General features: G+C 43.7%; 2 protein-coding genes across 3 annotated transcripts in view; both read right to left on the bottom strand.

Moving 5' to 3' along the window:
- Positions 1-641: 641 nt before the first annotated feature.
- LAMP3 (lysosome associated membrane protein 3) lies at positions 642-14,897 on the bottom strand. 2 transcript variants are annotated; one of them, XM_085307130.1, is made up of 6 exons: positions 14,852-14,897; positions 9,619-10,403; positions 8,500-8,622; positions 5,064-5,121; positions 4,153-4,320; positions 642-781 (listed from the first exon to the last, which is right to left on the bottom strand). In XM_085307130.1, exons 1-6 carry the CDS (start codon positions 14,895-14,897, stop codon positions 642-644), a joined length of 1,320 nt encoding a protein of 439 aa, XP_085163256.1. The 2 variants fall into 2 exon arrangements, with proteins under 2 accessions (XP_085163256.1, XP_085163257.1); XM_085307131.1 differs by having other exon boundaries at positions 8,500-8,619.
- A 7,350-nt stretch (positions 14,898-22,247) lies between these two features.
- The window catches only part of MCF2L2 (MCF.2 cell line derived transforming sequence-like 2), a 142,353-nt gene continuing 141,341 nt past the window's right edge, over positions 22,248-23,259 (bottom strand). Inside the window, exon 32 of the mRNA XM_085307105.1 lies at positions 22,248-22,348. Within this exon, the coding sequence (XP_085163231.1) occupies positions 22,248-22,348 (101 nt within the window). The remainder of the gene's footprint in view (positions 22,349-23,259) is intronic.

Raw genomic sequence — 23,259 nt, 5'->3', positions numbered from 1 at the left:
ATTGCCTCTGGGGTGAGAGTCGCATATCACCATTGTGTCCCTCCAATGGCCTTAGCAGGAAATAACAATAACTTATTAAACTTAACCTTTGTATTTACAGGATTGGCAATAACTTTCTTATGAATGGAAATCATACTCATATTTGTCCTGAGACTTTAGTGTACACACTGCTCCCACAAGGTTGCCACTGAGCTCTGATTTAACAGGGTTGTCTATAGCTGTAAACCTCCAATTTATTCACTTGAAAGACATATTATTGAACTCATCTGTTTTAGTAAGTCTGAGAACATCTTTAAGAAAACTGATGGATTTTATGGGGGATAGGCATGCTATCTGCTTTAAGCTATATTTAGGCATCTAAATTAGGTAGTCTGAATTGCCTTCTTTATTGGTAATATGAAAAATTTAGGTCCCTAACTTTGGTCCTCTGAACTACATCTAAATTAGAAGTTAAGTAGCCTAAAGTAGATGGTGCATGTCCTCTCCTTCTCACCTTAAAGAAATCACTTCCAGAAATATGCATTAGCTTTAAACACATGGTATCATCCCATCTGGCTTCAAGGCAATGAGATTGCTAAGTAGTCACAAAAATTCTTGCGACTTCTCTACTTGCTACACACATTTGGAAGTTCAAAGGCAACTCAGATGCGTTCATATCCTCTATGCGGCTTTCTCCTGGAAATCACAAATGTGACGAGCACAATGACAAATAATCCCAAGATACTCAAGCCTACTGCAATGGGAACTGCTTTGCTGTTTCTATCAAGAAAACATTCTTCCTCTGCAAAAAAAATGAGATCAGAGAATGTGTTATAGCAAAATACTGTTCTTCCACACGATTCATCCATATTCTAGACAAGCTAGCAAATACAAACCAGAAGTTCTCAAAGCCCTTTTTTTTCCTAGACTGTGCTTAGTATGTTGAATCTGTGATGAATCCTATCTCAAGAAAACAATACTTGCCTCTTTGGAAATAGCCACATGCTTCACTAGAAAATTACTCTACTCGTTCATGTCCACAGTAACTGTTTTACCATCAGCATTTGTACTTGCACAGTAGGAGGCTTTCTTGCTCATAGCAGATGTGGAGCATCAYACTACAAAGTAAAAGTCTAAAAATTAACAAGACACATCCTGCCTGGACAAAATTTGCTGCTATGTGGCATCTAATTGCTTCTGCCTAGTAAAAAGGATCAGGCCAGAGAAGGAAGCCCATAGCCTAGCACATTATTAGCCCGGCAAGGTTCACAGTTAATCAATATTTCCTARGAAAAAACATTTCCAATTCCTCTCCTTGTTTAATTCAATATATACGTGSATAATTGTTGCTGATCTGGAACATTAAGAGGTAAGGAAGATAGAAGCCTTGGACTCAGTCCAGTGGGTTGATTTAATAGTACTCATGTAATTTTATTGTATGCATGATAACCTCAGCAAGGTTTCAAAAAAAAAGATGTTCTAAGAACAATCCAAAGATACATAATTTCTCTTAACTATAGAAGGGGGCTAATCCTGGCTTCCTCAGCCAGTCACTACCCAAACCAATTTTCAAATCATCTTCTGACTAAATGTAAACTCACAAATTCAGAAATGATCTTCCAGATTGGATTATATAGGTACCTTGCCTATGCAGGGAGTGCACCATTTCGATCACTGATATAAATGGAATATTTATCCAGGTAGCACTGGCAGGATCAGTCTTAAATTCACAATGCATCCAGTGTAGCTTGGGAGTGAGGGCAAGGTTTCTGACTGGTCACTAGTACATTATCCCAGAACTGGTTCAGACCTACCTCCTTGACCTGATTTATAGGAATGGTCTTTCCTTTGGCTCCAGGGAAAGAAAGACCTCTAACATGATGTTTTGAGTGGCATTTGAGTAGCAAACTGTCCTCTGAGTAGGGTAGTTTCATCAACTGAACCCCAAAGCATATCCTAACTCAGCAGTGAATGCAGTTTATATCCATGGTATAAGAGAGATCCAAATCTCCCTCACCTCTTCCATTCCCTGTGCGTATTCCAAGGCAGATTTTGACAGCTCTCTAAGATGAAAGTCTTTGTTATTAAGTCTAATTCTGGTGACTATGCTGGGACAGACTGTAGCTTTGATTGGGCTTTCCACAGATCTTTACAGCAGTCACAGTGGCTGATCTAGGGAACATCTGGTGTCCATGACRTCGTATCATAACTCCAGAGCTTCCACACTGCTCTCCCCCAAATCAGATCCTCTTCTCTTTTGATCCAGCTGGTGGGCCTGGCTTATTGTGATGCACTGACAAAAATACATTCTGCTAGATGCTGCCTTTTAAAGGCTTAGTTTGGTAAAAGTTAGTTGTTGTTAAAGAAAGAAGTGAGCTGAAAAGTATTTGCATTTGAATATTGTGAAAGCTAGAGGTCCTTGAACTGTGAATTTTGCTTTAGTGCAACCTTAGGCTATGAACTCCAGGACTTGGTTCTCATATAATGAAATATAATTCAGAAGACTCTTTTGTAGCTTTCCGGACTCAAATAGGCCATTCTTTATTGGTGTAATTCTGCTGAAGTCTACACAAGACTGTAAGGAACTTGAAACCAATGGTCATTGTTTTTTTTCTTTTTCTTCCCTTTTAAAGATAAGTAAATCTAGAGCAACAGAAGTGAAACTCCMTCTCAAGAAACCTGAGGGGATGAGGCCAGTGATGTGCTTATTTTACAGAGCCATTCCTTCACTGGGGGTTTTGTCTTTCAAAATCTGCATATGCAACAGATGTGTATTAACACTTTCATAACTGTTTCATGGCCTTTGGGGAAATTCTTGCAGAAGTGGTAGCTGCTTTCTCAGTCCTTTGGTTAAGAGCAAAACTAATTTAATTTTGTATATGCAGACACAAGCCTGGCCTTGAAGAGAGAGAGACAGTCTTCCTAAGCTCTATCTCTGCTAGAGGTAAAGCCATAACAAAAGTCAGATCTGAACTCATTTATTGTACAAATTCAAATGGGAACATGGGGCCAAGTGAGATCCTATGAGCAGTACCAGCTCAATTTTATCATATGAAAAAAATCTTTGCGAGAATAAGGTCATAGATTGGATTCTCAGTGTGGATTTTAAGAACTTTAAGATTTTTTTTTTTAAAAAAAAATTCTATGAATAGATTTAAAAGCTCGAGATGTAGTTTCCCATTACACTCTTTTTAGAATGAGAAAAGTAGTCAAAATGTTGAACTAATAAAAGAAGACTGAGACCTCAGGGGACTGTCTAGTTCACCTCTGTGCTTTGAGTAGGATCTTTTGAGCACCTCTTAAGAAATAAGGCAGTAGACTGTGGGAGGACTGATAATGTGGGACACAGGAATTTCCCAGTGCACCCAGTAGTCCGTAACCCTACGTTCTGGCCTGTTCCCAGTTGCATAGCTGGATGAGAGACAGAGATGACAATGCCTCAGTCTTCTGTGGAAGGAAACCCAGGGTTAGGTGTAAGGAAGAAGTAGTACTAAGCTACATGACTGTCTTTGTGGCTCTGTACTAAAGGGAAGACAAATTGCAGGGGTGAGCACTGAATTTATTTCTGAAACTAGGGAGTTTTGATAAAATACATAAACGCTCCTCAGGAGTACATTTTATCCTGCCTAGACCCAGCTGCTCTACAAGTATCATCCCGTATTCATAAGTATTCCTTATTAGCTGGCAGTTTTGCTGCTGCAGCTATCTGATATTGTGGGTATAAAGAACTTATAAAAATAGTTAAGATCTGACAATACTGAGAACAGAGACCTTAAACTGAGGTGTACGTATTATATGTCAGAGGAAACCAATGCAGTGGTGGGGAACACACCTTCACTTGCTCTGGGAGAAAACTGATGGGGAGGAATAAAATGGTGGCAGTAATGAGAATGTGAAAAAGAAGGTGTTTAAGGCAGGAGGGGGAAAGATACTTCTCCATGTTTCATACGTGTTAGCACCATGTTAAAAAAGCCTGGGAAAGGATGAGAATACAGCAGCAGGCAGGTGATAGTTTTTGATAGTTAGGAAGTTGTGATGGTGCATCATCATTTCTTAAGTGTAATAAGATCACCACGTGTACATCTTGATAATCAAACAGATGGAGATGCCTTAGGCTACCAGAGTGCTGACATTAGATCTCAGAAGGGTGGAGGAGGTATCCTTTCCACTTACCTTTCCCAAACTGGTTACCAACGATATCAAAGGCCTGCAGCTGCATATTAACAATGAGTAGCTGGAAGTTCTTCTGCAAGCCGAAGACTTGCTTGCTGACGCATTTAAAGGAATTCCCCAGYTTAGTTGTAAACAGCTGCTCGTGTATGGCTGTGTAGTAGAGCATACCTGGAGGCCATAAAAACAGAGATAATAACAAACAAGAATCCAGACTAACTCTGTTGAAACAAAAATCTTTCTGCGATAAAGCAGAGGATTCCCGAGAGCTTTGGCAGAGTAGCAGTAATAGATGTAACTAAAGAATGGACGATTTTCCCCATAACGTATCAGTTACATTTCTCTCGTGTAGAAATAATTGTTTTAATTACTGACGRGCAAGTCATCAGAGCCTGAAGGTTGGTTCTTAAAAAGCAGAAAAAAGGAAAGGTACTTTTCAAATCATGTTTTAACAATTTGAGTCTGCAAGAGTGGGTTAGGTTTCTCACAAGAACAGACACTTATCTCAGGTCTCCAGCACTACTAATTCTAGTAGAAACAGAGGTACGATCTCTGTCATAGGAATTTGACATCTCTGGCCCTTGTTGCTTTACATATTAAACAGGTTTTAAACATATTTCAGTGTCATGGAACTTTATGAAAAAATTTGGCTCAAGTTTTTTTTCTAGCGGTGCAAGATAGCTGAAGCRTGAAAAGATCTTGTATCCTGGGCCGTGGACACATATGCTCCTTTGAAAGCTGGGTGAATGGCATGTTGAAAGCTTGATAAAATACATAATTTGCAAAATTCCATGTTTTAAAGATATGAAAGCCTATCAGAGTGAAATAGTCTGAAAGCAAGAAAAAGAAATCCCATAGTAAGAATAAGTTGATATGAAATTAACACTATAAAGATAAAACATAAAATCACTGACCTTCAGAAGACAACTGTAAACTGGTCTCAATTGTACTGACATAGTATAGTCGCGCTCTCTGCAAAAGAAGATTTATCTTTATTCCTACTTCATCCTTGTATTTGTGAAAAGAAAAGACAGTTCACCACAGCAAAATGGTCACAAAGAGGTTCTCAGAAGAAATGCTTTTTAAAGCATCACCTTTGAGAACCAACAACCAACTCTTTTGAATGTATTGCTTCCCCCCCCCCCACTTTTAAATCGTTCCATCTAACAGATGTACATCATTCCATCTAACATCTTACAGCTGGTGTAATGCAGCCATATCATGTACATCACCAGTTCTGCTCAGTTTTGTTTAACTGGACCACATAGATGTGCTTTGCACACACAGTACCCTGTTCAAGCTAGACATTTCTGTGATACTTGCAGTAATCTAAAGTAGGAGGGAGTTAAGCAAAATATTATACMTTGCACCAATTAACTGGTATGTGATAAGGCTATTTTATTTTTATTGACCTGTCTGTTGTGAAAGTCCCTATAGTGCTCTCATTAGTAATCTTGCACTGAATTTATCAATGCTGACCTGTGGTCTGACTGCTTGCAGTACCTCAGCTGATGTCTTTAAAAGTACTTAGGACTTTATGCCTACACACTCTTCATGTGAGCAACATCTGCAAGTCACCAACTGCAACAAGCAGCAGTGATCTAACCTCTTCCGTATTTATCATCATTTTGAACAGGGAGAAGTCATCAGCAAGCTGAGAGTTCATCTCTCCATGCTGATACCACTCATTTTCCATTTTGCCTACCAACAGGAATCACTGCAAATGAGGAATCAGCAACATCGGTGTTTCTGTATAGCAGAGAAATAGCTTAGTTCCACACTGCTGACACCATCAGTGCTGGCTGGCTTTGTTTCGTATGCCTACAGACTGCTGACTTGGAAAACACCTGGTATAACAACTCAGAGCAAAATCTCCAGTGTCTTGCCTGCATGTGCTGTAAAACCCTGGTGCAATCTGATTGCTGTCCTCCCAGGACTGTCCCAAAGGGAGAGCCAACCTTAACAGCTTTTCCAGGCTGTAACGTTGGTGTTATAATGTGAGCCTTTATGTAGCAGCCCTACTATTAATTTTAATCCCAGCTATGAGCACACAGGGATTGGTGGCTGCAGTTAGTGGACAAATGACAGCTGACATGAATGTCTCCTGTGTACCCATTTTTAATATCATGCAGGAGATTTTTAAAGCTGGTAGAATGGATCAAGTTGATAGAAAAGTTGTGAAATACCAACTCAAAGAGAGGAAAGAAGTTTAAAAAAAAGAAATACACCAGAAAATAAGCTCTGAGCACTATCCTTAAGTCAAATAGGTCAAAAACTACCAGTCTTTGGCAGTTCGGTCACAGTTAATCACTTCATTTGGGGAAAACACCTGTTCCTACTTCACATACTGTGAGTTGGTTACAAAACTTCCTCTTTTCAAGTTCTTTGCAAAAGGCACTTGGAAATGAGCTCGCTGAACCAGGCACCCACCCCCGGTACCTGCCTGTGGCACCGCAAGCCTGGGGCCTGATCCAGCTCATCTTTCCCTGATGAAAATTAGAAGTGTCAACACTGCAGTTAATGAAGTACCCTTGGTTCAAAGCCAACGGTGTAGAAGTTAGAGAGGCTGTGAGGGCTGAACACATCAGAAACAGCAGCAAACAGATTTCTTATTAACTCATATTTCAAAGAAGCCTTGAGCCGAGTCCTGATATTCTCATGAAGCTTATCTTTAAGTGAAGGGTGGATTGTCTAATGCTGTGCCAATAGCCACCTTTTTCAGGGCAAGAGAGATCAAACACCTCCTAAAGATTCCCGTCGCTCTCTTCAGCACTGCTTAGAGCTGGTGCTTTTATGGGTACTTGAATCACCAGACCTTTTTTAAGTATCCTTGTACAGAAAATGCTACTCTTGTGAAAAGCATACATTTAAAGCAAACACTCACAGTCTGAACCAATCTTTTGTTTTAAAACAGCTTCTTGATTTTTTACCCTTCTTTTCTCTGTAGCTTTTAGAAATCTTTCTGCCATAAACTGCAAACAAGATATTGAAATCTATTATCTGCTTAACATTAATGACCAAACATTCAGGTTAGGTATAATTTACTGTTACCTCTAGGACTTTCTATGGAAAGTATGTCAAATTATGCCATCTGTGGACCTGATGCTCCCTAACTGAACTATGAATGATGAATGGTAACTACTGGAATTTTCCTTAATTGGGTTCCAGTTTGCCATGCCCTTGCCATGATCAGTGGAGGAAATACAGAGGTTTCCTCTTCTAGAAGAACTTGACACCAGGCTGTAAGATTGTCATTTTGGCTTGATTAACAGAAAGACATAGATCAGCCCTCCTCAGAGGCTTAGGATATGGCTTTAATTCGTGCTACACCTCACAGGGCTTGATGGGATCTAAGCACTGTCATGTTGCTCCCACCCCTTATCCCGTTGCCCCTTAATGACTTTATGTACAATACTAACTTCTGTCTTTAGCCCAACTGGCATCAACCACCCAGCCCTTGTTAGCTGCTAGATGAATGGTACTGCACGCTGCTTCCCAAATGTGTGAATACTGTAAATGTCTGAGGGAGACAGGGTGTAGTTGCACTCTCTGCAACTTTCTCTTGTGGTTATAATATCAGCAATACCCACCCTGGCTTATGTCAAAACCTAGTCCACATGCACTGCAGTCCCAGCAGGGAACGTGGTATCAACAGACACAACATCAAAAAGAAAAATCTTTTTCTATGGGGAGCAAATGACTAACTTCACGTTCTTTGGGTAGTCCCTGAGACACATTTTCATAACAGCAACTTGAGAGCATGAGTCAGAATTGCCGGCGCACACACCGTGTTCCTGAGCAGGTTCTCCAAACTGCCAAACTCGCTCTCTCTATCCCGCTCCAATTCAAATGGCAGACCTAGCCTCCCCTCCAACTCCATTTTTACCTGTATAAAAAAGAGATCCAGATTTTTGGAGGGGGACTATTTATAGACTTTGTTTAGCTTGATTGATAGCTGTAATTCTGCTCTTCCTTACCACTTTCTGTCAAAGGATCTCAAGGCACCTTACTTACCCTTGGTTAAACATAAGAACCTATCAAAATTTAATGTTCACCAGACAAGACTTGATTTAACTTTGAAGTTAATCCTGCTCTGAGTGGGGTTTGGATCAGATGACCTCCAAAGGTCTCTCCCAACCCAAATTACTCCATGGTGCTATGATTCTAGTTCCTTGGAAAGGGTAGGAATAATAATACCTCATATCAGAGTAGAAAACTATCATAGATAGCTGAATTGTCTTTTCCTGTAGCAGACAGCRTATCACTGCAATCACTGGGAATGGATCAGAAGCAGCCTGAATTCCAGCTCCCCAAACCTAAACGCTCCTTCTGACTAAATGCACCAATTACCTTTACAAAGACAAAGTTTATAAACCCTCCATTGAAAGTTATGTTCAGAGCAGACTGCAGCATCCCACAGCTTCCAGATGTTTGTGTCATGTTGGGATTGATATTCATGTACTCCATCTGCTTCTGTGGAGAGAAAAAGACATTGCAGGGCTGCTTAGAAGAGGAGAGAGGAAAGCCCAATAAGGAACAGACATTAGTCACTTTTTTTAAGACAGACTCTGTGTGGCTGAAAGAACAGGCCGATGGCTGGTGGCTCTGCCACTGCCTAATTGCTGACTGCTGGGGTCATTCCTCTCTCTTAAACTGGCACCAGTGCTTGTCTGAAACAGCACCGAGCTGTTTCAGTGTATTAAGCTGGCAGAAAAGACATGAAGAAATGAGCTCTGCTCATTTAATGAACAGAAATGATACCAGAGCAGGGTCAGATGAGCACCAGTGATAGTTTAAAAAGAGGGAGCAGTGGGAATGTGTGCCTGGAGGCAGAGGAAAGATCAGAACAGAAGCAGGCAGTCGGTAGATTAACTTTGGCTGTTGTGGCATTGCAGTCTTGGTGTGATTTGCTGCTCCTCATGCTATCCTGGTCTCCTCATTATAGGCTGCAGTTTGTCTCTAGCATCTGCCAACCCAYATTCTAGACTGAAAGGAGACCTTTGAGGCTCTGAATCCACAGGTCACTCCTCTAGTTTGAACACACATGCACRTTAATTGTACAATAAAAGTCTCCCTGTGGTCTGGTGAGGTTGGGAATCATGCTCCCTGCCTGGCTCTGGACAGTGTGAGGAATACGAATTGCTTTCATCAGCATTAGATACTCAACCTATTTAAGAAATATTCAAACTCCAGGCAAGAACATTTGGATTTRTAATGGGGATGGCTCAAGAGGTACTTCAGCTACACTGCTGAAATAAAAGAGCATCCATATGTCCCACTGTCATCGGTATACAAGCCAAACTACAGCAGCTGAGATTCTATGGTGTAGAAAAGGCCTGAGACTGGTAGCAAACTCACTTTTGTGGTACAAGCTAACTTCTAGGAATTACTTTAAAAGGAGTAGGAGAAATTCAGGCTAATGAGAAAACAGTTATTGCAAGGCTAAGCCTTGTAGTGTTTTGATCTCACCTTCTTGGTATTTTGAGCCATCAGTTGCAAACCCATTGCTGCTTTGATGCAGGTCATGCTTCCGTTGCGAACAGTGTATGTGCCAGTGGGGGTGGGAGAAGGCTGGGGTGAGAGAGTGGGTCTCACCATCGTTGTAGTAGATGGGATGGTTGTTTGATTTCCTGGATGAACAGTTATGTTGGTCATGGCTGTGGTTGTTGGAGTTTTAGTTGTTGTTGTTTCATTAGCTGACCTTGTGGTGGGCTTTACCGTAGTCTTGGTGGTGGCTGTAGTAGTTATGGCAGTGGTTGTCGTTTGGTTCTTTGGCAGTGTAGGCTTTCCAGTTGTGTTTGTAGCTGCTCTTGTAGTTGCTACACTCACAGTTCTTGTGGTTTGGCTGGTTGGGGATGTAAAGTGTATGGTTGTGTTCTTCACTGCAGGTGTACCTGTTTCTCTTGCACTGGTTGTAGAGTGACCAGTTGCCACTGTGGTCTCTGCTGCTGTTGTGGTTAATACTGTTAGAGCTGTGTGGCTGGTCGCTTGTGTGGTGGTTGCTGCTGCCTGGGCTGTTGTGTGAGGGGTTGGTGCTGTAACCAGAGACTGGCCTGTTGTTTGCACAGTTGTTCTATGGCTTATGGGTGTYGTTATAAGAGAGCTTGTGCTGTTAAAATGAAATGTGGTGCCTCTGTGGGATGAAGAATGATAGAGGGAAGGTGGCTGAGCAGAAGTAGCTGTATAGTGGRAGGATGTGGTTTGTGGAGACATCTTGACCCCCTGTGTCACTTCAGCCCAGCAAGAGGAAAATGCTGCAAAGAAATAAATTGGATCAGTAGTCTAATAACCTTCACTGTTTAAAATTGCTGTTAATACCCAAAACATAACCACRCTGATTTTGTTATCAGATGGGTGATAAGATTTTATTTTTCTTTTGGCTCCAGTCATAACACAACAGTGCAAGCAGACAARCTGTGGGGCAGTCCTTAACTTTTCACCACTTCCTTAATCTTCACACCTCCGAGTGTGCAGGCTCCTGTTGACGCTTGTTGGCTCCTGGTTCCCAGCACATTGGTTTTGCTGCTGAAGCAGCAGCGAGCGAGCAGAGCCTGCAGGAGGTGTGAGCAGATCTTGCACACTCCTGACACAGCACAGGAGTTCCCTAGCAGACAGCAGCATGGCGAGATCTGCTATAGGCAAATTAGCAAGGTCTAATGAAGAAGCAATGCAAACCTGGGTGTAACAGATGAAGGTGGTAGGTTACTTACCAATAAAGCATGGGGGAAGGAAATACTTTTAGTATATGAAGGAAGTGAGGCAATGGAACAGTCTTGCAATGACTCAGAACAGTCTGGGAGACTGGGAGATTCCAGATTTTATCTATGGGGATGTTGTAACCACACCAGCTTGAACCCTCAAGTTCTTCCCTTCAGGAGATACCCAAAGGGGTGCTGCAAATGAGGAAAGACCAGGCCCTTTAGTGACACTCTTTCAAYAAGGAGAAACAAGTTTCAGGGTACAACATTCAATAGCTTTTTGGACCCGTCTAGAAATAGCATTTCCATCTTGTAACATTTACAAAAATGTGTCCCTTGCAGAACTGAGGGCAAAAGAAAACATCTGGCTCCTAAATGAAAATAATCAAGTGAAAAAAAAAAGTGAAAAACTACATTGTAAAATAGACAAAGGTCACAACTTTCACATATCTTTGACTGTAAGTATGTAACAAGACATTGTAAAAACAAAGTCAGGGTAAAAGAAATCATAAATCACTAACATCTCTGTGTTCCTTGATGTGCACGAAGCTTAAGCTGTAGTTAAATGTTTTACTGCCTAGATTAGCTGGAGAACAGAAAGGAATTCTCTGGTTTGGAGCCAGAAGGGACCGAAAAGCCCATGACAATTTATGTTCCTAGCAGTATGGCTTCGCAGTGTGTGTGGCTGTTCAACATAGCGGCTGCAAAGTTTATTCTAATTGGTTCTCTCAAGGAAGGTTTTCATGAATCAGTAGCAAAGTTTTATGGCAGGCAGGTTGCTGAGATTCAGATTTTAGGGTGAATCAGGGCACACTCAGAATGGATGGCACTGGAATCTCACAAGCTTATTTTCTTTTTATTTATTTATTTTTGTTTGGCGTGAACCAAAATCTGCAACAAGAGCTGAGTTCACAGGATGTCTCCATTTTAGGATGCATATATACTAAATCAGAACAATAAAATCTGTTTGGTTTTGAATCAAATTCAAGATAAAAAACAAAGGAGCGAGAAGAGATGTATGGAACTGAACACACACCAGTTATCCCTCAAAGACTGCTGTGACAGAGAAGTGTAGAAAGGGAGATGTATACTCCACATTCCCAAATTTGCCTAGGTTTTATCTCTGTTCTGAAAGGAATATATTTGACTGAAAGTGCAGCTACTATCACAAAAGTATAACTCAATACAATGCAAAAGTCATAAAACGACATGAGAGAGCCATTTGATTATGAATTTTATCAGAAGGAACCTAAAAATGTCATAATTAGTACTATACCTGAGTTCATTTTTTTTTCAGGTTTAGCCTAGGTTTTACTACACYTGCTGGCAAAGCTGAAAAGTTGGTAAGTTATCTCCTTCTCTGTACGCTTTTGTCAACAGGATCAATGGAAAACCAGAGTGGTTGTTATATACAAGCTACAGGTCGTTGCATCTAAGTGTATCAATCTGATAAAAGCAAAAAAGAAGTGGCTGAAAAATTCACTCTTCCCCTCCCCCTCAAAATAGTGAAGCAATCCCTATTTAAAYATACGCAAGTCTGTAGTCACTGCTTCTCAGTTTTTAGTTAACCAATTGCTTTTTGATTACTGTCCTGACAACATTTATAAAATCTTACATTGAGAGAAATGTGATTTCACTGATGTTTGGATACTGCCCACAGCTTTTAAATGAAACCTCGTTTTTGCCCAGAAGGCCAATTTTCACCCTAACTACTTTTCATTAGAAAAACTTTCAGCAGGACAGGGGCTCTGAGGGGTAAAGCCAGGAACTCCTTTGGGGTGCCTKGTGGTTTGTGCTTGCCGGGTAGCCTGCAAGACCTCTCCTCCGGCCTCCCCTGGCTTTCCCTGGGGGTTTGGGGTCTGGGGGCAGCTCTGCCAGGCACTGGCGCGCTGCTAACCCGGTTGGTTTGGGTTCTTTTATCAGAAGGTGTTTGGCCACRTGAGCGTTGTCCCAGAAAACCACCCGCAGATAGGGGTGAGGATTGCCCAGCTGCGCCCCGTGCTCTTGGCTCATCTTCTGGTGGCTGTCAGAGGTAGTTTGGTGCCTCTGCTGTGCGAGGGGCAGGCTGGGCCCCGGAGTGCCTCACCACCCTCCGTCTGAGTCCCGGGAGGCCGCGTCACGTCTCCCTTCAGCTTCGCAGAGCCTGGCAGAGGGACTATGTGCGCGGCTCACCCGCCGCAGCCCTCTGCGCGGCTCCGCAGAGCAGCACAGCGTTACAGCCTCTGCCTCGTCCTGCTGCTTACCGTCTCTTTTCTTCTGTGAGACCAGCCCAAGACTTCATACGAGCAGCATTTTGCTCTAGGGACTTGCGCTCCCTGCAGTGGATCTTCCTGGGAAAAGGAGCTGCAATTGCCCTGGTTCACCTCGGCTTCAGATTTGTATGCTRCAACTGCCAAGGGCCGCGTTTCTGCCAGCAAGCCTCCGTGCACGTAACGCTTGAAACGCTCAGAAAAGCGCTCGGACAGCGCTCAGAAACTCACCTTCCCTCATCGGGGTCTGGAGCCCCCATTTTCACGCTATGGTGGTGGGGCAGATTTCAGGAGTGAGAGTCCCTGCCAGCAAAGGGGCAAGCGACTGCTCGGGTCCCAGCGCTGCCGTGGGAAGCGTAAYGCTCAGGGCCCCCATTTGCCTGTGGAGTTTCTCCGCCTGCCGTCCTTCATCCTTTGCAGTGGTGGAGCTGTGCGGTGAAAGAACTACTGGGGATTTTTTTTTCCCCCTGCTTTCACATCTATCTCTACACTCACATAGCTCAACAGCCTGGCGGATTTGTTCTCCTTTATGCTGCACAGGGGAAATACCCATGTTTATTTTTCTGAGGCCTTTCTGTAATAGTTTCATAAAAACCCGCCCCAGTTCCTACAACCAGTGGAAAGATCTTCACCAACTCCAGCTGCTTTGGCTCAACGAGATTTTTGACCTGTCCCGTCYGAGGAGTTTTCTAAGCCTCCAATCCATCAGGCTCTTAGCCCTTAAACGCTCAGTATTTTTAATTCCCCACCTGCACAGAGAGACTTGACTTTGTAGCTTTAACAAGACATCACAACTACTAAGGGGACCATTAAGGATAGATAAAAAGCTGGGAAACAAGTTCTTTCTAGGCAAATGCATCCTTGCTGACCATTACGTTATTAATGTTTTTTTTTTCCCTCAGCCTAATTTTGCTCTCCTTTTGCGTATACATTTCGGGGCTGTGTTAGAGCACGTTAGATATGAGCAGGGTATGGCAAAGCAGAGCAGATACTGCTGGAGCTGCTTGTTACCAAGTCCCTGTGCCACTTGCCCGCTCCCTGCGCTGCCGCAGTAGAGCTGGAGGCGGACGGGGGCTGCTGCCTGCGTGATCCCTGYGTGCTAATGGCTAAAACGCTGCGCAGAAATGTAGCGTGCCACCGGCGAGCTCAAACCTTTAGCCGTTATACAGACTAAATAACTCTCTGTTCTTCCTCTCCTCATAGATTCGGTACTGCTACAGGTGTTGAGGGGCRACTTAACATGCTGGGACACATCCTTCACCAAGCTGCACAGATTTGCCCGGAGCCATGTTAAGGATCTGACGGTGACTTTGATGTAAGTTGCCTTTGAGCTAAGCCCTGGTTTGCCCCAGCCTTCCCAAGCCCCTAGCCTTGTTCTGGCTTTCCCGATCATCTCATGGTGCAAACAAAATGATTGACTCGAGCAGTTTTTCTTTAGTTTTTCTCCTGCTTGTCTCACTTGAGGCTTTCAGTTGGTCTGATGAAGAACATCAGACCAAATCTACGAGCAGCTACAATTAAATATATTTATATTCACGTTCACGTTCCTATCTTTAAATATAAGAAATATAATGTTTATATTTGCTTCTCGCTTCTTACTGGTGGGCCTTTATTAAAAGCACCCTTGCTGCCAACAACAAAACTGTTTCTCAAGCTTGCAGTCGGCTAGGTGCTACGCTTTGCGGAGCGCAAAGAAACAAAACCATGCAAAACCTGTCTTATTTACTGGTAGAAATGATGGAGGATGTCACTCACCACAGGCGAAGGTTAGCAAGACGTACTGCCCTGCGCTTCTGCCCATGGTCGGAACAGCTGCAGGCGAAGAGATGCTTCCTCCTACCGCGGAGCTGGGCAGAAAGTGAATCAAGGTTTCCTGGGGACTGAGAAGTCTCCCTGGGTGCTGGGAGCGCTCGGTCACATGGGCGGGGAGGAGGTGGAGGGAGAGGGGAAGACTGAGGCTTCTCATCTGCAAACTACSACAGAAGGAAAAAACGGTTAGAAAAGAAAGTGAAAATGGAAAGGACSGTGGCTGGTGTGGGGGCAGCGGGCGCGAGCTCTGAACCGCTGCGTAAGGCGCTAACGCGCCTCTGTCTCGTTCTGCTGACTTGGTGCAGGCTGCAGCTGTAGCCGGCGTAAGGCCGAGACCCTGTAAATCAGCACATCCTCCCGTGCTGCTTTAAAAGTTACTTTWGTTAAGGCTAAACTCTTCATTTGACATTAAGGCACAGAGAGGGACATGTGTGATCTCTGGCCACCTCTGCGAGCAGAGAGGCTGTTGAAAACCAGGCAGGGCTGAGCACAGCCACAGAAGGGCCCTGGGAGCTGTCGGCAGCCTTTGCTGGTTGATCCGGTTCTGCTCCAGGGACCGAGTTTGTTCAAGGTGGGTCAGCCAAGGTGGCTGAACGTCAGCGKTGTGTCCAAGCACACTCCCAGGCAAATAGCAACGACCCACTTAYGGCCTTAAGTGCTTCGTGCGCGCCATGCCAAGCATGGACAAGAGCGTAGGCTGGTCCCAGCACGCGTAGCCAGGCGCCCGAGGGCTGGACCAGGAGAACGTTACACCTGCCCATCTGYGCGGCTGCGTTTCCAGCCATGGGTCCTTGCAGGGGGACAAAGCAAGGCACACATCCCCCCAAAAAAGTGTACTCTCCCCCAGCTTGTCCTGGGGCATTTCCCTGCTCTGTGAGGGTGAAATGCAAAATAGCCCTGACAGTCAGGCCCCCAGCTCCTGTCTCCCSTAGGAGACCAACATCCCACCTACCACAGACAGAAAGATGCTGGTCAGTCTTCCTAAAAGCACCTTTGGAGGTACCTCTGCCTTTCCCTATTGATGATACCAAGTGCATGTGGCAACTGGCTTCCACCATAGCTCAGCAAARTGCCAGCAGCAGGGAGGGATGATCAATCCTTTGGTTGCTTCSATCCTGCACGTCACACTGTCACCCAGAGCCTGGCCAGTTCACTCTAGGTGGAGCCCAAGAAAGCTGGAGTTCACAGCACTGCATTGTCCTTTTAGCACATGTGAACATGTTGTCCCAGTCTTTGCAAGAACTGAGAATGGTCCCTGAGCTTTCTCAGAGGGTCAGCGCCAGTCAGGAGTAAAGTCAGTACTGGAAAATGCAAAGCAGAGCAAAAATCATCGTTCCAGGCAGAGAGAGAAACACTTGCCCTGGAGACACCGGCAGCTGCCCTGGAGCCTGCTGCTAGACTAACTGCACCCAGACTGGAACAGGGTGAAGTCAGAATCGAAGGAAAATCTCCAGGCACAGGAATTAAATTATTGAATCAGAAAACTGTCAATCAGTGGCTCAAACACGGTTAGGCCCGTATTTCTAAGGAACTGGCAATTCAACCCATGTCACGTAAAAAATCCTAACAAGTTACTAATTCATTGCAGTGCAGCAGGGATGCTCCTGCCAAATTAGCCTCTTCGCAGCCCGGAGGTGAGTTGTGTCTCTCTGGCACGCTGGGAGCGGTACCTGCTTCGCACTAGCGCAGCTCAGAAGGGAACCGGGTTGTAAGTGTGCACCGGGAGGAGTCTGACAGAACCATTCGTATCACCTTGTCACGTCGCCAGTGTTTTGCAGCTTTCCCCAAAAGCCTGACAGCGGTGTTCACCGCCTGCTGTCACGGAAGCACCCCAAAACACGGCTGGGGTTGGGGGGGAGGTTTCCAGCACACACCAGATATTTATTTGCAGGCCTGCTGACACCATCTGGCTGCGAGCGCCAGAGTCCCACGCCGCCTGTCTGGCTCTCTCTCCTGCAGCACTTTAACAAAGATCCACCCTTAATCGGGACGAACGCGGCCCAGTCTTCTCACTGCCTTGCTGATGAACACCAAGCCATGGAAATTCACTGTAAAACCCAGCTCTCAAACCAGCCAGGATTTGGTCTGATGGTGGCTGCTGCTCATCTGAGCTCAAGTGCACAGGGTACAGCTTGCTTTCACAAGCAAGCCCCAGCCCAGGCTTTATCAGCCAACYGTGGAGCTCTCCCTGCCTAACCGCGGAGTCAGGACTGCTCTCGGCTGGCTGGTCCAGGGCTGCAAAACCACGTCAGCTGTGGCCAGCCCTGGACACTGCTCCCCTCCTGCAGCCTTCCAGCCCTGCAAAGGGGACAGCGAAACCATTGAACAAAGGAGGCCGAAAACCTGCACAAGCCACAAAATAAAAATTCTGCCCATCCACCAGCAGGAAAAAAATGCAAGGAGAAAGTGCAGAAACATGACAGATAGCCACTGCACCATGTTCGACCTTAAAACCTTAGGCACAGGTAGAGCGGAGCCCAATGTTGAACCGAGGTAACACGATAAGGCAAATGKCTTCAAACCGAAGAGAAGCTTGTCCCCAGAAATCTGGATGCTGGAAATGCTGAAATTAGTTATGATTTATTTTGCTTTCTGTGTTTGCATTGTGTTTCTATGCCCTCGTTTTTACCTCCCTGCCCTTTTACATGAACCACAGCAAGAATTTGTGTCAATTATCCCATCCTCATAAACAGCTGGTAGCCAAAGGTATGCAGATGTACACTGGGGAATATTAATACTTCATACAGAAACATCGACCACAACGGTTTTTTACTATTGATAATTTTTATAAATTTCAAACAAAGTGTGGTTCTACATAGTTCAGAATGGCCTAATTACAGAAAGTTCATTTTCACACTTTTTTCTTGTAATAAATTCATACATTCTGTCTTGACTGGAAAAAAAAGGACAGGTAATTCCCCAAGAGAATTCTGTGTTTTTTCCCTGTCTGATTATCTCTCATCAGTCACAATATACAAATACATCATCATCAACACCATGGAAAATATGCAAGAGTAACAAACTGTACCAATTCTCCGCTGGGCAGAAAAAAAATCTTAGCAGCTATTTCAGCTCCAGCTGCAGGAAGGTATACACAATTTGGCTTTTCTTTTGTTTTTCTTATTCTTAAATATTTCTAATCAYACCTTTAATGGCAGATCAGGCTTTGAGCATTTTTGGAAAGGAARCACATGACCTTTCTTGAATCCAGTCCTGTTTTGAAAACCTCAGAGTCTAAGAAAAGGAGAATAATGAAATGGCTTTTCATCATATATGCAACCAGAATATAAGACACACACAGCTTTGCTGTCACTGGCAAGAAAAGCCAGTGTTCAGACATGCCTTGGCCACAGCCATTTGTGACGGAGGTGAAGACCACTGGTCTGGTTCTCCACTCGGTGGGATTAGGATCGGGCCTGACTACATTTTGGCATGATTTACTAAATAGCAAGAGTTACATATCTTGGCGACTGCATTTGATATTACTGCCAATAGCGAAGGAGTCTGTTGGCCAACTACACCAAACTGGACGCAGGGCAGTTTCGAGGATGTGAAGTTTCTGCACGTTTCACAGAAGCTGGCAGCCAAGAGGGAGGAAGGAGATCCAAGGCAAGACCTTCCCCTGGAGGGCAGGGCCAGCCAGTATGGATSGAGAGAGAGCAGCAGACATGGACCAACAGCGAGAGAGCAATGCTCRCTCATGTGTGCTTTAGGCCTTGCACCTTAGACCTTGACTCACCTATAGCTGAAACTTACTGGCAACCGTTACTTTTAAACACTTTTCTGGTCACTATATCCTCTCCAAAGAGCACTGAAATGAAATCCAAAATCAGACACTATAATTTTTTGGTACATCTGCCTGAAAATGATGGTGTCAAAGATCTACATACAGAACAACTATACCTTAATGTACATGATAGTGCTGCTGGACATAAATCATATTCTAGACTTTACGTGAAGAGGTAATTACACCTCATTTGTCASAGATAAACCAATTAAAAGATTACCCTGCCTACTACAGAAAAAGTCACCAAGCCCCATTTTGTCTGGTCAGCAAAGCCAGAAAGTTGGTTCATGTTGGGTGCTCTCAGACTTGTCAGCAGCCTGATCTTTCATTAACTCCATTCTTTAAAAAAGCAAACCTAACAGAGTCAAACTGGATGCAACCCTAACGCGCTCTATGTGACCCTGCTGAGCAGGGGCGTTGGACTAGATGATCTCCAAAGGTCCCTTCCAATMTTACCAATTCTATGATTCTATGATTTCCATTTGCATCATATAAATCAACCAGGCAAAGGGCCCCAGTTACTCCCCAGCAACAGCTGAAATGGTTGCTTTAGGGTATAAGTTTGTAAAACGGAGACAGAAACAGGCAACTGCCTTGGGCCTCTCTGGTATTGTAGAAAGGTCTACAAAGGTGTACATAACTAGTAGATGAGCACTATCTGCTCAGGTCCAGCAGTGTCTGAGGACAGCTAAGAAACTATCAGCTCCCCAAGCCAGCTGAAACCTGAGTGCTGTGTCTCTACTACCCACAGCTACGGGGAAGTGAGTTACTAGCCATCCTCAGAGCATTCATGGTGCAAGTGTGCCTCAAGCTTTGGTCCACCAGGATGAAATGCAAGAAATTGCAAAAAAAAAAATTAAAATAAATAAATAAAAAAATCAGATATTGTTTTCAAAACCAAAGTAAGGAGGAGAATTAGTTATAAAGCAACCCATACCTTTGTAGTTATCACAATGGGGTGGTGGACTGGAAGAGAGGAGACACTGCTACAGCAATCCTCTTCCCCAGTCCATCTCTAGATCACCCCACAGGATGCCACCACTAACACTCCCTGAGAACATGACAGGATATACAGGGGTGAATGCTGCTCCTAGAAGGGTCTCCAAGTCTTTGCACATGTGCTAGCATTTAGTATCAGAAATGCGCACAAACAAAATCCAATACTGTTCCCATTTTACAGGAGGATATTGAGGCACCAGCAGGCAAGGGGTCACCCACTGTCACCCTGCACACAGCAGAGGTAGAAAGAGGATTCACCACACCTGACTTCYCCTCTTGAGTTCAAAGGCTTGCACTGCCATTTCATCGTTAGAATGAGATTCTTCCAGAGAAACTCCAAAGTGCAGGTTTGGGTCTTTCCATAAGTCAGCGACGTGACAATCCTAGTTTTGGCAGTTTCATATACACTGGGTAACCTTTTCTCATCACACACACGCACGTGCACACGCACACACACAAGCTTACTACATACATTAATGTGCAATCAAAGCTTCCTGCCCCTTTTCTCTGCTGTGCTTAGGACAGCGGTGGACAGAAGCACTGYTACGAGGCTGTGCAAAAATTACTGAATGCAATATGGGAATCAGAATGAGCTCACTTTATGAAGAGGATAAAACGGCTGCACTACAAGAAAATGTGACTGCACGTTTCCTTGGGGGACTGAAAGTAATCAATTCTTCCCCTGAGGTGCTCTCATAGCTTCGGTAACCTTTAACAGGAGTCATGTTCCTGAGAGCCTGGGTGTCATTTTAAGGTAAATGATAAGCACAAAATGGACAAGCTCTCTGTAGGACAAGATTAGCTTCCAAAAAGGTTCAGGACTCTCAGATCCTTTAGTCGTGAACAGAAAGCATCAGAAACCAGGGGGATTAGATATTATTTGAGGTCAGAAGAACCCTCCTCATGGGAATTAATCATTCTAGCCCCACCACAGTGCAACTCATAATTAACCAATAAGCTTCCAAAGGCAAACAAGATCTGAGCCTTTATCTACCTACTCCAAGGCTTTTTCTCGAAAAAGACCATTTACCTGCTTCACAGCTTTCCTGACTCACACACAAAGATAACTGCAATACCAGCCTTCACTRAGACACAAAGAAAAACATTCAGGTCCTTGCAAAGAGGATAACAGAAATGTTACAGACTCCTACTATTTTGCTCAGAGGCTGAATTACTAACGAGAGTTTTTTTTGGTTTTGCTTCATCTCCATTTTTAGTGCTTTTGTTATGTTTATTATTTATACATAGCATCACTAGTCTCAGGGTTAAACAAAAGGTCTCTAATAGGGAAAACTAATCACTGACTCTTGAATTCTAGGCTCCTAGCTGATCTTTGCCTGTTTGCAACCCTTGGTCAATATTTATCTTTGCTGAAGTACTAGCAGCTTTTGTGGGACCTAAAACCCACTTATCATCAACTTTCCATGCTTTCATGCCGCCAGAGCTGCTCTAAATGAGCTAATGGCTTATATAGGAATAATAACGTCTCTAACCACTTTATATTATACATTACATCCTTATGTGGCAGAGATTTGGTACAGTCTTTTAATCAAATGTCCTGAAAAGAAGTATTTGACTATAACATTTTATCCACTCATTGGAGCATCTAATGCTCACTGCCTATTTGCAATGCTTAAATATATTCCTTAAGGGGGATGAAATGTATCTACTCCATAGCCAGCACACAGTGAAAGCATGCAGTCTACTCAAACATATGACATTAAATGGCATTCAATTGAATTCTCGGCACCAAATGTGAAAGAATGTGATCCAGCAACCACAGACTGCAGAGGGGGYGGAGGAATAACTTATATTGTAAAAAGAGTTCAAAATGTTCTTTGTCACAGTAGCTGTCACACGTCTCTGCTTCCCTGCTAAGCCCTGCACCTCCACTTCATAGCCGACAGTTGCCACTTGCATCATCCCAAAATAATGCTGTGTGCAACAGGTTGTTCACTGTGCCATTTCAAAAGTAGTCATGTCATTGCTGCGTGAAGCCTCTCTGATGGTCCAAGTCAGAAGATTCTTTCCACAGCCACCCTAAAATGTGACGTTTTTGGTGCTCACCATCAGCAAGAAGGGCACATTTGTGATGTATCCGCTGGAATTAAGGAGGGCGAGGAAGGCACAGCCACCGAGGCAAGCGAATGGAAAAACCTCTGGGCGGTCCCATGGTAGAGCAAGAACTCATAACCATGCATGTGTCCCTCTGCAGTAACTTGATGTTCAAGCAAAGTTGCCAAAAGGTGCGTGCATAGTAACTCTTCAGCTCTACTGTTGACCTAATTTAGGCCACATCTTCTGAAACAGTTTGATAAACAATGCAAGAAGCATTTTTCGCTCTAATACTGAAGGTGGGTTTTGATGCTCTCTGGATGTTTGATGCTCCTTTCAAGTTTATTTTTCCTGGCTTGCCAGCTGGACACCACAGTTCTCATGATGAAGTTTTAGTGAATTGTGAAGCTCAGAGCTTGTGAGAAAGGCAACTTTGATCCAGTGTCCACCCAAAATAAGCAAAAAGATGGATGGAGTCCTGAGGAAAGGTGATCCTGCAGTTCAGCTGCCAGCTCTCTGTTCTGCTGGTAAGCTTCTGGCCACCTCATTCTCCTTGGTTTCTGACTCTTCTGAGGCCATGCTGCAGGAGTCATTGTACATATCTGAAAAAGGACGACATGGGTACTGTCACTATGACACATCTAAAGGACTTTCCATCTACAGTCTTCAGGTTTCTTATTAGAAGCCTCAGGTAAATAAAAAATAAAATAAACAACCACAATTCTACTAGTTTCCTTCATGAAGGGCAAGGGAGGCTCTCTAGTCAATAACCAGCTGTCACATATGTGGATTTATTTTCCTTTTAAAGCATTAGGTATGGCAAAGAAACTGGAGCCATAGTTAAGGCATAGTTAAGGCTGAAGACAGAACTGACCTGCTGTGGAGGTGAAGGCAGCAGCAATTACCAAGATCCCTTAAAACCTGGCAAAAAATGCTAGTTAACTTTCAAGAAGATTTTTCTCCACTTTAACAAACTGACAAAAAAAAAAAACTTAAAAGAAACTAGTAATTTAGAATAAAATAGTGGTAGCTCTCTACTGTAGATCTCCAGGGAATGTGCCAAGCTTTTCTTTCTTCTATTACCAGGAGAAAAACAGGGCACACTTTGGTCAATTATGTTTAAGGACAGGCAAAAAATTAATCAAAAAATTGTAACCATTTGATCTGAAGAGTTCCTGAGATTCAGCTCTTCTGATGCAACATGTGTGGGTGTTAGATCTGAACAGTTGGACAAAGGGTGACATTTAGTTCTAGTTTGGCTGAGATCTCCGCAGAACTTGCTCTTCCTCCAGCCTTTGGAACCAGCAGTGGAAATACGATAAAAGCATTAATAGTTCATGAGATTTTAATGTTTTCAAAGCCAGACTAGAGCCACAGCCTTGACGCTGATCTAAATCCAAATGCCACTGGGTTATGATGAAAGCTATCCTGCTTTCATCAGCACACCCTGTAAACACTTGGGCTAGCTGTAAAATAGCTGCAACAGTTCAGTAGGAGAATAAAATTCTGCCTG

The sequence above is a fragment of the Rhea americana genome, unplaced genomic scaffold, assembly GCF_003343005.1.
Source record: "Rhea americana isolate MKP2758 unplaced genomic scaffold, rheAme1 scaffold_253, whole genome shotgun sequence".
NCBI lineage: Eukaryota > Metazoa > Chordata > Aves > Rheiformes > Rheidae > Rhea > Rhea americana.
The sequence above is the reverse complement of the archived record's forward strand: the minus strand, read 5'-3'. Positions and strand labels throughout refer to the sequence as shown.